The following is a 16,005-nucleotide window of genomic DNA, read 5'->3' as shown; positions in this document are numbered from 1 at the left end:
GGCAACTTGACAGCAGCAAGGAGAGTTCAACAACAGGCTGGGCAAGTGAAGAATGACTCTTAAGTGTGCTTTTGGCCGTTTAAAGGCCCGCTGGCTCTGCCTTTATGGGAAGCTGGACCTGGCCAATGACAATATTCCTATGTTTATACCCAAATGCTGTATGCTCCATAATATTTGTGAAGGGAAGGGTGAAAGCTTCACTCAGGGCTGGACCACTGGGGCTCAGCGCCTGGAGGCTGAGTTTGAACAATCAGAGACCAGGGCTATTAGAAGGGCAAAGGGCAGGGCCATAAGGATTAGGGATTCCTTGAGGCAGCAATTTGAATCTGAAAGCCACTAATATTTGTTGCTATGCTCGGGAGTGCAGTGCTTGTAATGCTAGGAGGTGATTGTGATTGGTGCAGACAATGCAATATGAAGGTTTAACATAATTGTCTGTTGCTTTGCAGGGCTCTTTTTGCTTTCAATTAATAGAATAAAGATTGCTTTCAAACAAACACAATTATTTTATTAAAAAACAACAACAACAAATAAAAAAACCCATCAACAGTGAGGGGGATGGGGGAAGAGAAGGTCCCACAAGGAGGTAGGGACCCAGGACAGCTAAAGATTTGTGTATGGCCAGCGATTATATCCAACCTCCTCCTTTGGAGTACAATGCAGCAGGTATTGTACCTCAGCAGGGCCAAACTGCAGAGGGATGGGTGTTGAGTGCAGTAGGTAGTGGGAGTCCACACTGCTGGACTGTGACAGGGAAGAGTGGAATGCCGTGGGTACAGACTGGAGCCAGGAGGTTGATAACAGTGTGTTGGCGATGTCTGGGGGGAGCATGAGAAAGGATTTTGCAACAGCAGCTGCAGGGGAGGGCTGGCGCGGAGCTGCTCAGTTTGAAGAGCTAGTATCACCTGGAGTGTGTCCCTTGGCGCTCCATAACATTTAAGAGCTGCTCTGTGGCTTCATTCTGGCATGCCACATTCTCCTTTCGGTCCCTCTTCTCGCTGTCCTGCCACTCCTTCAGTTTCCATTGTTTGGCCACAGAGTGCATCATAACATCATGCAGAAAGTCCTCCTTAGTTCTTCGTGGCCACTTTCTAATTCTGCGCAGCCGTTGAGCCGGCGACAACAAAGAGGGAGGCTGGGCTCTCAAGGTCATCTCTGTGAAGTTTAAATGCAATATTTTACAGAAGCAGTATTGTTTGCAACACACAAAACACTGATTCAGTGGTTTAAAACAGGCAGTATTCACACACCTGTCACTAAGTGGCTGACCCCAGGCAAGCACACATGAGCCAGAAGACCCACAAAATGGTGAGTAGCTGCAGGGGCCTGTGTACATCAATGGTCTCCGCCCCACCCACCCCGCCCTCCCCTTCCGGTGATGGCACAGTGGCGCAGGAAAGTTACCGTTAATGGGGCAAGAAACAAAGCAGCTCTGCCGAAGAACCTGTGCCAGTGGATTTCCCAGTATCTCCATGAGAGTTTCCTGGAGATCTCTGAGCCCTGTTCTACACTAGGAGTTGAGGTCAAATTTGGCAACTTTAAATCGATTTAACCCTGCACCCGTCCACACGATGAAGCCCTTTTTTTCTACTTAAAGGGCTCTTAAAATTGATTTCCATACTCCACCCCCAACAAGGGGATTAGCACTGAAATTGGCCTCGATTTAGGGTACTGTGGACACAATGAGACAGTATTGGCCTTCGTGAGCTATCCCAGCGTGCTCCATTGTGACCGCTCTGGACAGCACTCTCAACTCAGATGCACTGGCCAGGTAGACAGGAAAAGGCCCGCAAACTTTTGAATTTCAATTTCCTGTTTGGCCAGCATGGCAAGCTGCAGGTGACCATGCAGAGCTCATCAGCAGAGGTGACCTTGATGGAGTCCCAGAATCGCAAAAGAGTTCCAGCATGGATCAAATGGGAGGTACGGGATCTGATTGCTGTATGGGGAGAGGAATCTGTGCTATCAGAACGGCGTTCCAGTTTTCGAAATGCCAAAACCTTTGTCAAAAATCTCCCAGGTCATGAAGGACAGAGGCCATAACAGGGACCTGAAGCAGGGTCGTGTGAAACTTAAGGAGCTGAGGCAAGCCTACCAGAAAACCAGAGAGGCGAACAGCCGCTCCAGGTCAGAGCCCAAAACATGCTGCTTCTATGATGAGCTGCATGCCATTTTAGGGGATTCAGCCACCGCTACCCCAGCTATGTTGTTTGACTCCTTCAATGGAGATGGAGGCAACATGGAAGCAGGTTTTGGGGACAAAGAAGATGTAGATAGTTCACAGCAAGCAAGCGGAGAAACTGGTTTTCCCGACAGTCAGGAACTGTTTCTCACCCTGGACCTGGAGCCAGTACCCCCCGAACCCACCCAAGGCTGCCTCCCAGACCGCCAGGCGGAGAAGGGACCTCTGGTGAGTGTACCTTTTAAAATACTATACATGGTTTAAAAGCAAGCATGTTTAATGATTAATTTGCCCTGGCATTCGCGGCTCTCCTGGATGTACTCCCAAAGCCTTTGCAAAAGGTTTCTGGGGAGGGCAGTCTTATTCCATCCACCATGGTAGGATACTTTACCACTCCAGGGCAGTAGCACATACTTGGGAATCATTGTAGAACAAAGCATTGCAGAGTATGTTTGAACACCAGCAAACAACATCCGTTCTTTATCTCTCTGTGTTATTCTCAGGAGAGTGATATCATTCATGGTCACCTGGTTGAAATAGGATGCTTTTCTTAAGGGGACATTCAGAGGTACCCGTTCCTGCTGGGCTGTTTGCCTGTGGCTGAACAGAAATGTTCCCCACTGTTAGCCATGGGGAGGGGCTAGCCACGCGGTGGGGGGAGGCAAAATGCAAGCTTGGAACGAAAGCAGATGTGCTATGTATGTAATGTTAACAGCAAGGTTTACCTTGAAAGAGTGTACCCGTTGTTCTATAAAATGTGTCTTTTTAAATACCACTGTCCCTTTTTTTTTCTCCACCAGATGTGTTTCAAGGATCACAGGATCTTCTCCTTCCCAGAGGCTAGTGAAGATTAGAAGGAGAAAAAAACGCACTCGCAATGAAATGTTCTCTGAGCTCATGTGTCTTCCCACACTGACAGAGCACAGATGAATGCGTGGAGGCAGACAATGTCAGAGGGCAGGAAAGCACAAAATGACCAGCAGGAGAAGTGGCAGGCTGAAGATAGGGCTGAGGCGGAAAGGCGGCAGCGTGATGAGAGGAGGCAGGATTCAATGCTGAGGCTGCTGGAGGATCAATTTAATATGCTCCAGGGTATGGTTGAGCTGCAGGAAAGGCAGCTGGAACACAGACCACCGCTACAGCCCTTGTGTAACCAACCGCCCTCCTCCCCAAGTTCCATAGCCTCCTCACCCAGACGCCCAAGAATGCGGTGGGGGGCCTCTGGCCACCCACCCACTCCACCCCACAGGATTGCCCAAGCAACAGAAGGCTGGCATTCAATAAGTTTTAAAGTTTTAAACTTTTGAAGTGCTGTGTGGCCTTGTCCTTCCCTCCTCCACCACCCCTCCTGGGCTACCTTGGTAGTTATCTCCTATTTGTGTGATGAATTAATAACGAATGCATGAATGTGAAGCAACAATGACTTTATTGCCTCTCCAAGTGGTGTTCGAAGGGAGGAAGGGAGGGTGGTTAGCTTACAGGGAAGCAGAGTGAACCAAGGGGCGGGGGGTTTCATCAAGCAGAAACAAACAGAACTGTCACACCGTAACCTGGCCAGTCATGAAACTGGTTTTCAAAGCTTCTCTGATGCGCACCGTGCCCTCCTGTGCTCTTTTAACCGCTCTGGTGTCTGGCTGTGCGTAACCAGCAGCCAGGCGATTTGCCTCAACCTCCCACCCCACCATAAATGTCTCCCCCTTACTCTCACAGATATTGTGGAGCGCACAGCAAGCAGTAACAACAGTGGGAATATTGGTTTTGCTGAGGTCTAACCGAGTCAGTAAACTGCACCAGCGAGCTTTTAAATATCCAAATGCACATTCTACCACCATTCTGCACTTGCTCAGCCTGTAGTTGAACAGCTCCTGACTACTGTCCAGGCTGCCTGTGTATGGCTTCATGAGCCCTGGCATTAAGGGGTAGGCTGGGTCCCCAAGGATAACTATAGGCATTTCAACATCCCCAATGGTTATTTTCTGGTCTGGGAATAAAGTCCCTTCCTGCAGCTTTTGAAACAGACCAGAGTTCCTGAAGATGCGAATGTCATGTACCTTTCCCGGCCATCCCATGTTGGTGAAATGTCCCTTGTGCTCCACCAGTGCTTGCAGCACTATTGAAAAGTACCCCTTGCGGTTTATGTACTCGCAGGCTTGGTGCTCCGGTGCCAAGATAGGGATATGGGTTCCGTCTATAGCCCCACCACAGTTAGGGAATCCCATTGCAGCAAAGCCATCCACTATGACCTGCACATTTCCCAGGGTCACTACCCTTGATATCAGCAGATCTTTGATTGCGTGGGCAACTTGCATCACAGCAGCCCCCACAGTAGATTTGCCCACTCCAAATTGATTCCCGACTGACCAGTAGCTGTCTGGTGTTGCAAGCTTCCACAGGGCTATTGCCACTCGCTCCTCAATTGTGAGGGCTGCTCTCATCTTGGTATTATTACACCTCAGGGCAGGGGAAAGTAAGTCACAAAGTTCCATGAAAGTGCCCTTACGCATGTGAAAGTTTCGCAGCCACTGGGAATCATCCCAGACCTGCAACACTGTGCGGTCCCACCAGTCTGTGCTTGTTTCCCGAGCCCAGAATTGGCGTTCCACTGCATGAAGCTGCCCCATTAGCACCAGGATGCCCCACATTGCCAGGGCTCGTGCTTTGAGAGAAGTCTGTGTCCATGTCCTCATCACTCTTGTCACCGCGCTGACGTCGCCTCCTCGCCCAGTTTCGCTTTGCCAGGTTCTGGTGCTGCATATACTGCTGGATAATGTGCGTGGTGTTTAATGTGCTCCTAATTGCCAAAGTGATCTGAGCGGGCTCCATGCTTGCCGTGGTATGGCATCTGCACAGAAAAAAGGCGCGGAACAATTGTCTGCCGTTGCCCTGACGGAGGGAGGGGCAACTGACGACATGGCTTACAGGGTTGGCTTACAGGGAATTAAAATCAACAAAGGGGGTGGCTTTGCGAGAAACTGAATGGCCCCCTCAAGGATAGAACTCAACACTGGGTTTAGCAGGCCATTGATTTCATGGAGGGAGGAAGGAGAAAATGAATACAAAACAAATCTGGTCTATTTCTTGTGTTGAGACAGTTCATCTATCTTTCTACATCCTGCTGGCAGCAGACTGTGCAGTACGACCGCTAGCCATCGTCATTTCCTGGGTGCTCGGCAGAAGACGGTGCAGCATGACTGCTGGCCATCATCTTCTGCTGGCTGCTGATTAAAAGACAGTGCACTGCCGGTAGGACTGAATCACCATGAGACAAAACTTAAAAGGGAAATGACCTGGCTGAGTCACTCCCATGTTTGCCCAGGCGCCCCGACCTCATCGAGGTCAGTTAAAAGAGCACCCAGGACTATGTTGACGATGGCTACCAGTCACACTGCACCGTCTGCTGCCAAAAGGCAATAAACGGCTGCTGTGTAGCAATGCAGTACCATGTCTGCCAGCACCCAGGAGACATACAGTGATGGTTAGCTGAGCGGGCTCCATGCTTGCCGTGGTATGGCGTCTGCAAAGGTAACTCAAGAAAAAAGGCGTGAAACGATTGTCTGCCCTTGCTTTCACGGAAGGAGGGAGGGAAGGGGGGCCTGACAATATGTACCCAGAACGACCCGCGACAATGTTTTAGCCCCATCAGGCACTGGGATTTCTACTCAGAATTCAGATGGGCAGCGGAGACTGCGGGAACTGTGGGATAGCTACCCACAGTGCAACACTCTGGAAGTCGACGGTTGCCTTGGTACTGTGGACACACTGCGCCGACTACATGCACTTAGAGCATTTGTGTGGGGACACACACAATCGACTGTATAAAAACGCTTTCTACAAAACCGACTTCTATAAATTCGACCTAATTTCGTAGTGTAGACATACCCTCAGACAGATTCCTGTGAAGTGAGGGAGTCAGGGAGTCAATCAACAGCCTGTTCCGCCACTCATAGTAGGCATATTGTGGGAGGCAAGCCTGCTTTCTGCAACCCTCCTGCCCCCCAACAACTCACTTCAGTGATTCCCAAAATCAAATCCACTTACTGGTGCCTCCTCTCCTATTTGTGCTTCGCCAACATCGGACAGCTGTGACTGGCTAGGCTCCTCCAAGGCAGAAAAGAGCTGTTGGCTGCATGCATCTCTGACCTCCGAGTCATCTTCTGCCTCTGGGTCCCCCTCCCTCTCCAAGATTTCCTCCTCCTGGCTTGCTTCACTCTTGACTGGCATGTGAACCAACGAAGTATCCAAAGGGACCTTTGCAGTGGAGGTGGGGTTGCCGCCGAGTATCGCATCCAGCTCTTTGTAGAACCGGCAGCTCATGGGCGCAGCACCGGAGTGGCCGTTTACCTCCCGCGCCTTGTGGTAGGTGTTCCACAGCTCCTTCACTTTGACCCTGCACTGCAGTGTGTCCCGGTCATGGCCTCTTTCTGTCCTGCATCGTGAAATCTGTCCATAGGTATCAGAATTCCTACAGCTGAGCGCAGCTGGGAGTGAACAGCTTCCTCTCCCCAAATGCCGATGAGGTCCAGCAGCTCGGCATTGCTCCAATCAGGGAATAGCTTGGTGTGTGGAGCAGGCCTGGCCACCGGGAAAGATGCGCTGAGACCACTGCAAGCATCACCGAGCAAACAGGAAGGGGACTTTCAAAATTCCAAAGCAATTTACGGGGTGGGGATGACAGGATGACAGTTGGTCACGTGAGGGCAGGGCAGTAGAGTTCAAACCGATGACCAGAGAGGCGAGAGCAGGCATCGTGGGACACCTCCCGGAGGCCAATCGCAGCGCTGTAACCAACCACGGTGTACACTGGCACTGCAGCACTGTACCCCTGGTGCAGAGAGCTGTATTCCTATCGTTGGGGTTGGTTTTTTTACAGTGCTGCAACTGCGCAGTTTCTGTGCACCAAGTGGCTTGGCAGTGTGTACGCCTCAGGACTTACAGTGCAGAAAGCTGCTTTACTGGGCAGAAACTTACCAGTGTAGACAGGGCCTATGAAGGCATCCTTTCTTTAAAGGGACTTAATCAGTTTAAAGTCAGCTGAAAATATTTATCTAAAATGGCTGACTAAAAAAATTAGAGAAAGTTATTTTTTCAGTTTCTCTTTTCCTATTTTTAAAAAGTTCCAAATGAAAAATGAGCAAGGTACTCTTATTCTGTGTGTCCACAGAAAACTGCTATTCCTGAATACTTCTAATTCCACATGTAGACATGTGTGAAAATTTAAGGTTCCAGGTTCAGACGCAGACAGAACCTTCTGGCAGTGCTGAATGTTATGGCACCTTTGTATTTTCTTTTTTAAAAAAGTAACTTCATGCCTAAATTTACTAATTCCTTTCAACAAGAAACAAAGAGCAGGGCAGTTGGTTGCTTGTCCATGTGGGTGTGTCTGAGGTCTGGGAGTTTCAAGTCTTGGACAAGTATTTGCACTGGTGGTAAAGATAAGAGTGTCTTTAAATACCGTGATACCTCCTCAGATTGTTTTGATACAAACTGCAACCCCAGTCAATTCAATCTGCCTTAGACAGCATCCAGAACAGGTATTACAAGTCATAGCTATGCATTTTGTGCACTTACTAGAAAGCTTAGGTTCTTTCCCTACTGGTAAGGCTGCTATTTTGTGGACTTTAAATTGTTCTGAGCTTTCAGAACAATGAACCTGAATAGATATGCATTGATATACACACACACAAAATAAAATGACATATATAGAAAAAGCAGCAAGGAGTTTCTCTCTCCTCATGGGATGGTAAATGATCACTTATCTCTAAGTGCAGATTTGTTTAAAAAACAAACCAACACCAAAGTATAGAAACCAGGAATGAGAAAGAAACAGGAAGGAAGAAACACATAGTGAAAATGAAAAGGAGTACTTGTGGCACCTTAGAGACTAACCAATTTATTTGAGCATGCTCAAATAAATTGGTTAGTCTCTAAGGTGCCACAAGTACTCCTTTTCTTTTTGCGAATACAGACTAACACGGCTGTTCCTCTGAAACCTGTCATAGTGAAAATGGACTTTCTATACAATAGAGTCCTCTTTTTTACTTGCTAACTGATTTCACCTAGTGCAGGAAAAGTTAAGATTCTCATTTATCAGTTTTTCTGTAGCCTGAAAGTTAATCTTTAATGAACTACATATTCACCAAGGCTAGAGTCCAAATCTTTAATGGTGGCAGAGATTATTACTTCTAGTGGTGGAGGATTTTGGGGGAGGGGGGGAACATAGAAGTGAATTGTAATGACTTGACCTCACAGCCTTAAAACCCCACAACATGAGTCCATAACGTCAGGTTTCCATGGCTATATTGTATGGCTTTATTTCATTCTAAAAGCCCCACATGGTTATTACTGGTCTGGTGCAACCAGGTTTATCACAGATGACAAAATGGCCACCACTAGTCAGTTTTTTTTGTATTATGTATAGACAGAGAAAGAGCCAGGGGTCCTTTCTCAGTAACTCAGATTAATTTCTTTGGTGGCTATTTTCTCTCAGAGCCCTTCCCAGATCCATCCTCTTGTACCATCCCAGAGCACATGGACATTCGATTTCCACAGACTCATGAGACCTCATGAATTTTTAAAGTGTGCACAAAACCTTTTGAGTTTTCACAAAAATAGACCTATTACATTAGATTAGTTGAAGGGTGGGTGTGTAAGACAAAATTAAGCCACATTTGGGGTTTCTAGGTCTGAATAACAAGGGATATCTGTTATTTGTTATGAATATGATGTGTATCCATGTGTGATTACTATAATGCTGTTTGCTACAAGGGTGCAGAGTTAACTCAGTGCACGGTTGCTTTGCACATCTGTAGGAATCCAGACAATGCTTTAGATAACCCCAATCACTGATGTACTTAACACAGGGATCAATTGCTTTGAAAGTTTATCCCCCACCACACTGACCAACAATCTGGCTGATAACTTGGGGCAGGGTGGAGAATCCAAGCAGGGAAACCTTAAAACAAAAAATTTAGTAACTGTTAAACTCAGAGACAATCTGCAAAAAAGCAGACAGAACTCCAGTTCCGTGAAGCAGCAGGGTACCTGGGATACGTGGGACCTACCTAAACCTTGAGGGAAATGTCTAAACTTTCAATGAAGACAATAGACTTGTTATTTTAACCCTTCTCTCCCTTGGATGTCTGTGTTCACACTGATAAACAGATAACACTTTCTTTTGAAACTATTCAGTATCATTGTGTTTACCTCCTGTTTACAGTTCCTGAAGGGAAGTCTATAGCAGGGACCAAGCCCAGTTGGATGTGCTGAGGAAAAAGAGTTGGTAAAGAGGGGTGCTGTAACTCAGGTTATCTAAAAGTGGGTGGAATGGGAAGAATTCCATTCAGAAAAATGCAGGTGCTGGATGTGGCACTTGGAAGGGTGTCCACAGGGAGAGAGCATGAGGGGGTCAAAGATACAGTTTACCTTGGGATAATGACACTAGGCCAAGCTATTTTTTGAGATACAGTGTTAAAAAAATTTTTTTCAAAGCGTGAAATACCTCTGATATTTCGAACTCCTCTCTTTACCACCAAACTGTCTCTAAAACTTTCCCCTTCTGAAGAGGAGCACAGAAGAATTCAAGTGGACTGGTTCAATGTTAAAAAAAGGTCAGGTAAGTCAAATGTAACTTTTAAACTAGTTAAAACTAACTATGGAGATACTACAAAACAATGAGGAGTCCTTGTGGAACCTTAGAGACCAACACATTTATTTGGACATAAGCTTTTGTGGGCTAAAACCCACTTCATCAGATGCATTGAGTGAAAAATATAGTAAGCAGATACATACATATATATATATATCACAGAAAATGAAAAGATGGGATACCAAGTGAGGGAGTCAGTGCTAAGGAGGCCAATTAAATTAAGGTGGAAGTGGCCCATTCCCAACAGTTGACAAGAAGGTGTGAGTATCAGCGGAGGGAAAATTACTCTTTGTAGTGACCCATCCACTCCCAGTCTTTATTCGGGCCTAATTTAATGGTGTCCAGTTTGCAAATTAATTCCAGTTCTGCAGTTTCCCGCTGAAGTCTGTTTTTAAGTTTTTTTGTTGAAGAATTGCCACTTTTAAATCTGTTATTGAGTGTCCAGGGAGATTGAAGTGCTCTCCCACTGGTTTCTGAATGTTACAATTCTTGATGTCTGATTTGTGTCCATTTATTCTTTTGCACAGAGACTGTCCGGTTTGGCCAATGTACGTGTCAGAGGGGCATTGCTGGCACATATCACACTGGTAGATGTGCAGGTGAACGAGCCCCTGATGGTGTGGCTGATGTGGTTAGGTCCCTTGAATAGATACGCAGACAGAGTTGGCAACGGGGTGTGTTGCAAGGAGCGGTTCCTGGGCTAGTGTTTTTGTTGTGTAGTTGCTGCTGAGTATTTGCTAGTCCTCGCTTACAGACAGCCTCCCAACCTGAAGCAAATACTCACAAGCAATGTTACAGATTGTTCAAGATCAATTGTAACATACAAATGCAAGTTTAGTTACAAATATCCATAAACATGAGACTCAAAAGTCAAGACCATACTTGCATAGCTCACCATTGGGAAATCCCAAGGACTTTGCTCCCTAATCCCAAATGTCTGCCAAGCTTCTTGACTGTTTTCAAAGCGTTCCCAACTAGTATTGTGTGCAACTAAGCTTTGCAATATGTTCATGTAAGATCATGTGCCCTTTATAGCAATAAGGTAATTCAGACCAGCAACTTAGGATACGTTAGGTTTAGCAAGAACAAGGAAGCAACTTACATTTTGGCAATAGCAAGACATCGGCAAACTTCAAAAAAGTTGATTTTTTGTATGACTTTTATTAAGTTAATATTTACAAAATATTGTAAATGCATAACGTTCATTTAGTTTACACATATCAATGTTAAAAAACCCTGTCATGTCAGTGTTGAATTACAAAAACTTAATTACATAAAAGCATACTTTCCAGTAGATTTTCATTCAAGTAAATATACATATTACCTTAAAAAAACAAAAAAACTAGGTATTTGGTCCCCTTACTGTTCATGGATAAAAGGGACCACAATACATTTATCTCCATTTAGTTGCAGGGCAGAACTCCTGTAGTGAGCGGTTTGATCTGACAGCTACAGAGCCTTTTATGTTTCCAAATTAAGTGTTTTTCGAGTGTTAAGAAACAATATTTTAAGAGACAGAGAAACACAGCCCTTCTCTACAGAACAGGATGGAAGGGGAGCAGGAACATGAAAATGATCACAATTCAGGAATTGTGTCATTGCTGAAAAATAAATATTCCTCCTCGAGGATGTTCTATATATTAAGAACTGCACACATCCTACTTATCTAATGTGGTTCTATACGCACAATTTAAGTTTTTTCCTATTGAGATTCTTACTGATCACTATATTTTTAAAAAAATGAAGGCAGTATTTAATGTGGTGTTGACAACATGATACACTAGCTAGGCAAATTTTACAAACGTGCATGGTATTATACAGCTATCCTCATAGAAAAGAGGATAAAATCGAGGTTTCTGCGATTTGACAAAAACTTTATAAAAACGTTACACACTTAAAACAAAAAAAAATTTAATATTGTACACATTAATTACTGGTGGCATTTGCAGGTTCAGGAGATTGAAGAAATTCATAGGGGTCATGTACCATGTCTTGCTGTTCTCCTACACTCAGATGAGAAGGACTTCCTGTAGTAGAGGGAAAAAACCCAAACATTTAATAAGAGAAAAATCTAGCAGGTGGGCCTTAAAGACATAAAACAGCACTGGTATTTAATATGTTCTTTCCACCCTTGCTCCATGTCCTAGGGCAGGGGTAGGCAAACTTTTTGGCCCGAGGGCCACATCTGGGTGGGGAAATTGTATGCAGGGCCATGAATGTAGGGCTGGGGCAGACGGTTGGGATGTGGGAGAGAGTGCGGGGGCGGGGTGTAGGAGGGAGTGCGGTGTGCAGGAAGGGGCTCAAAGCAAGGGGTTGGGGTGCAGGAGGGGTGCAGCAGGGGGCTCAGGGCACGGGGTGCAGAGTGCGGGAGGGGGCTCAGGGCAGGGGGCTCAAGGCAAGAGTTCAAGGTGCAGGAGGGGTTTGAAGTGCGGGCTCCGGCCTGGCACCGCTTACCTCAAGTGGCTCCGGGGTGGCAGCGACGCGCAGCGGGGCTAAGACAGGCTCCCTGCCTGCTCTGGCCCCACACCGCTCCGAGAAGTGGCCAGCATGTCCAGCAGCAGCTCCTGGGGGTGGGGTGGGGTGGGGCGGGGCAGTCAGCACCGGTGCATGCTGCCTTTGCCTGCAGGTACCACCCCCGAAGCTCCCATTGGCCGGGAATAGGGAACCACAGCCAATGGGAGCTTCGGGGGGTGGGAGGAGAATGCCTGCAGGCAAGGGCAGTGCATGGAGCCCTCTGCTCCCAGTCACCCAGGGGCCACAGGGACATGGTGCCGTCCGCTCCCAGGAGCAGCGCGGGGCTGGCAATCCCACGGGCCGGATTGAAAGCCCTGACAGGCCAGATCTAGCCCATAGTTTGCCCTCCCCTGTCCTAGGGTAATATTTTCGAAAGTACCTAAGTCCTATTTTTAAAAGTGATTCAGTCTCTTAAAAGAATAAGTCACATCAAAAGTCAATGGGACTACAGTCTTCTTAATAACTTGTGAAATCAGAACTTAGGTGCTTTAGAAAAATATGCCTCTGTTCTATTACTCTAAATTGCTAAAATGATGTAATAAAATTATCCATGGAAGGTTCCTTATCCTCTTTTAAATAAAACTGCAGAAATGTATTAAAATGCTGTATCAGCATATGGCTCTCTGTCTTACCCCCTTGACCTTTAAAACTAACAATGGGGAGGTTATTACAGGGACCCAGCAGAAGTGAATTTCCTATGGACTAATGCTTAACTCAATGGAGGGACATGTAGCTGAAAGGAATGCTTGTCTGGTTTATGCGTATTTTGTTGCTAGCAAAGGCAATAAGAAATGACGTTTTGAGTGCTTGATAAAACATCACAAAAAGGAAGAAAATTAAAAAGGTACATATAATATGCTGATTTGCAGTGGAAATGATGGTGGTAACGTGCAATATATTTAAGATTATTCTTGCTTAACTGAGGAAGTAAACAACATCAGCTCTGCTTCTTTAGCACTTGATGTATCCAAGTTATTTAAATAGTTAGTGCCTACCAGTTTTATACGATTATGTTAGTGCCTCATCAAGTCTGATTTTTGTTTTGTTTTTTGTTTTTACTCAAGGAATTTTGCAAACCAGTGTGTGTTTAATTAGATTTGATTATTTCACTTCCCATTATATACAATCAGATTCTGTTTTACGTACGAAACATTTTGGTTTGTCTGAGGGTGATTTGATTAATGTATCTCATTCATAAATAATAATTCCCCTTCCATTTCAATTCTAAAATGTCCATTTCTTATATGCATTTAATTGAAAACCACATATATAAATATTTTAATACTATGCACGCTATCATAAAAAGTTAAGTTTCTGTGTATGAGTCAAAATCCTGCATTTGTGAACAACACAGGTCTAGACAATAAAAAAAGTTTTATTTGGATTCAGGTAGTATATTTTCTTAATTGTAATCTTATAAAACACTTTGCTTCAGCACAGTCCATTAGGTATGTAAAGAATCTGTGTCATACCATTTTTAAAGACATAAAATTCAGAGGTGTGCTGTGAACGTTATTCAAACATCAGTTTGATTTATAGGTCCTTCCATTCATGCTTAATCTGAAACTTGACTAAGCAAAATTAATAAACTATTTTTAACCCTCAAGAATCCATAGGTTAATAAGTATTTTAATATTCAGATACATATATAGACATTTTAGGATTAAACAGTTATTGCAGTCTGCACACTGTGCGTTATCCAAGTCATATTTAAATAGCAATTTACATAATTAGAACACATTTCCTGTAAGGGATTCTCTTTTGTCCTAAAATTAGAAAATTTAAATTAAAATGGTGATGCTGCAACTGCTGAAGTACAGTTAATGTTACCTAGGTGATGCTGATCTCTTTCAGAGGTGTTGGAGAGGGAGCTGAGGTTGGATGAAGGCCTGGATCCCACTCTGTCAGTTTGAGCCTCATGAAGGTCCTGCAATAGTTTAGTTGTCTCATCCAAATGTAAATGATTATCATCATGATCAAGCTCCTTCTTCACTTTCCCTAGGAACACCAAATACCCGAAATGAACAACAGGTACAGATTAAGCATATTCCCAAATGAATGGCCAGAAAAAGGTTAATTTTTAAGAAAACAACCATTTCCCAGTTTAGCTTTATTGTAAAAATGAGTTTAAGAAAGTCACACTCTGAACCTGTTGAAAGAATAAGGCAATGAGTGTTCTATTTTTATCTGAGGGTTTCAAAGAGAGATTCCTGTTATACATTAAATAGGAGAAAATGAACTCACTCACTTCTCGTAAAACTGTGGACTGATACATTAGACTGACAACTTCCCCTATAAATGAGAAATGTGACACCAAAATCTCTATACAGTAGGTAGATACTCTAGGACTACTGCACCTGACAGCAAGATAAACATCCAGAGGTCTTGAGACAAAAAAGTTTTTCACTAGTTTAAGTTATGCAAAAAATACAGTTGTGTTAGAATAGGAGTGTATGTTGTTAAACTACTAGAAAAACGTTTAAATCTGTGGAGCAGTTATGATCAGAACTTGTCACTGCTTTCCCAAAGGCTGTATCTTCTACAGAAAAAACAGCAAAAGTCTGTAGGAAAGCATTCAGTCTACTTTTCTGGCCTTCTGCAGCCTTGATCCCACTTTTAATTATGAAACACAGGTAATCTCATATTTAATTAACAGAACCTTAAAATTATAAGCAGGACTTGTTTCAGTGACAATGATATGTTGGAAGAGATTCTACAGTCACTCTTTCAAAATATTTCATTTGTGGTCAAGAGTAATGTACCTTGAAAAGGAGTACTTGTGGCACCTTAGAGACTAACCAATTTATTTGAGCATAAGCTTTCGTGAGCTACAACTCACTTCTCACGAAAGCTTATGCTCAAATAAACTGGTTAGTCTCTAAGGTGCCACAAGTATTCCTTTTCTTTTTGCAAATACAGACTAACACGGCTGTTACTCTGAAACCTGAGTAATGTACCTTGTTCATTTTTATATTTCTGTGGCATTTACTAAAGAATGGCTGTGAGCCATGCTTACAAGGAACTACATCCCTACACCCTGTGCAATTTTCCTACAAGAGACTGAATTATTTTTTATGCTACGTGGAAGTCTTTTAGATTCATCCCTGAACTCGAATCAGCATGAATATGTAATAACCAAAACCTTCTAACTTGTTAAGTATATATTTTTTGTTTGATAAAGTGCAATAAAAAAAAAGCTGGGCCAATATGGGGTGAAGAAATGTCCAAACAAAAGAAAGATCAAGGCTGGATGAATCTCCTATGCTGGACTAAGACCTCGTCTATGTAGACCACATTTTTAAAACTTTTCAAACACTTCAGCAAACCATGGTGTTACCCCAGCTAAATGGTTAGCTAAAACACCACAGAATGCTTAAATGACAATGGTATTCGATCACTTACCCAGTGAACTTAACATGGAAATATCAAGAGACACATCTGAATATGGTTTCACAGACAAAAAATCCAAAACAGAAGTGTTACTGTCTCCAATTGATTCTCCAACCTGATTAAAAATACAGTAAAGAGGAGAAAAAGACTCAAATGAACTGTAGACGATAATCATGACTAATTATCACAAGTGAGATTCTTCAAAGTGACTGCTTGCATGGATCCTCACTCTAGAAGTGTGCACTAATGTATGAGCGTAGTGCTTTCTGGACTG

General features: G+C 44.2%; 1 protein-coding gene across 7 annotated transcripts in view; it reads right to left on the bottom strand.

The window, feature by feature from the left end:
- Positions 1-10,968: 10,968 nt before the first annotated feature.
- The window catches only part of BRD9 (bromodomain containing 9), a 56,125-nt gene continuing 51,088 nt past the window's right edge, over positions 10,969-16,005 (bottom strand). For all 7 annotated transcript variants that reach the window (XM_048839376.2, XM_048839377.2, XM_048839378.2 and 4 more), the window contains 3 exons: positions 15,744-15,846; positions 14,172-14,339; positions 10,969-11,854 (listed from right to left, as the gene is read on the bottom strand). In XM_048839376.2, the coding sequence (XP_048695333.1) occupies positions 11,754-11,854; positions 14,172-14,339; positions 15,744-15,846 (372 nt within the window). In that variant the 3' untranslated portion in view covers positions 10,969-11,753. The remainder of the gene's footprint in view (positions 11,855-14,171; positions 14,340-15,743; positions 15,847-16,005) is intronic.

Source organism: Caretta caretta, chromosome 2, assembly GCF_965140235.1.
Source record: "Caretta caretta isolate rCarCar2 chromosome 2, rCarCar1.hap1, whole genome shotgun sequence".
Taxonomy (NCBI): Eukaryota; Metazoa; Chordata; order Testudines; family Cheloniidae; genus Caretta; species Caretta caretta.
Note: the sequence above shows the minus strand (reverse complement) of the source record. Positions and strands in the feature narration are given on the sequence as shown.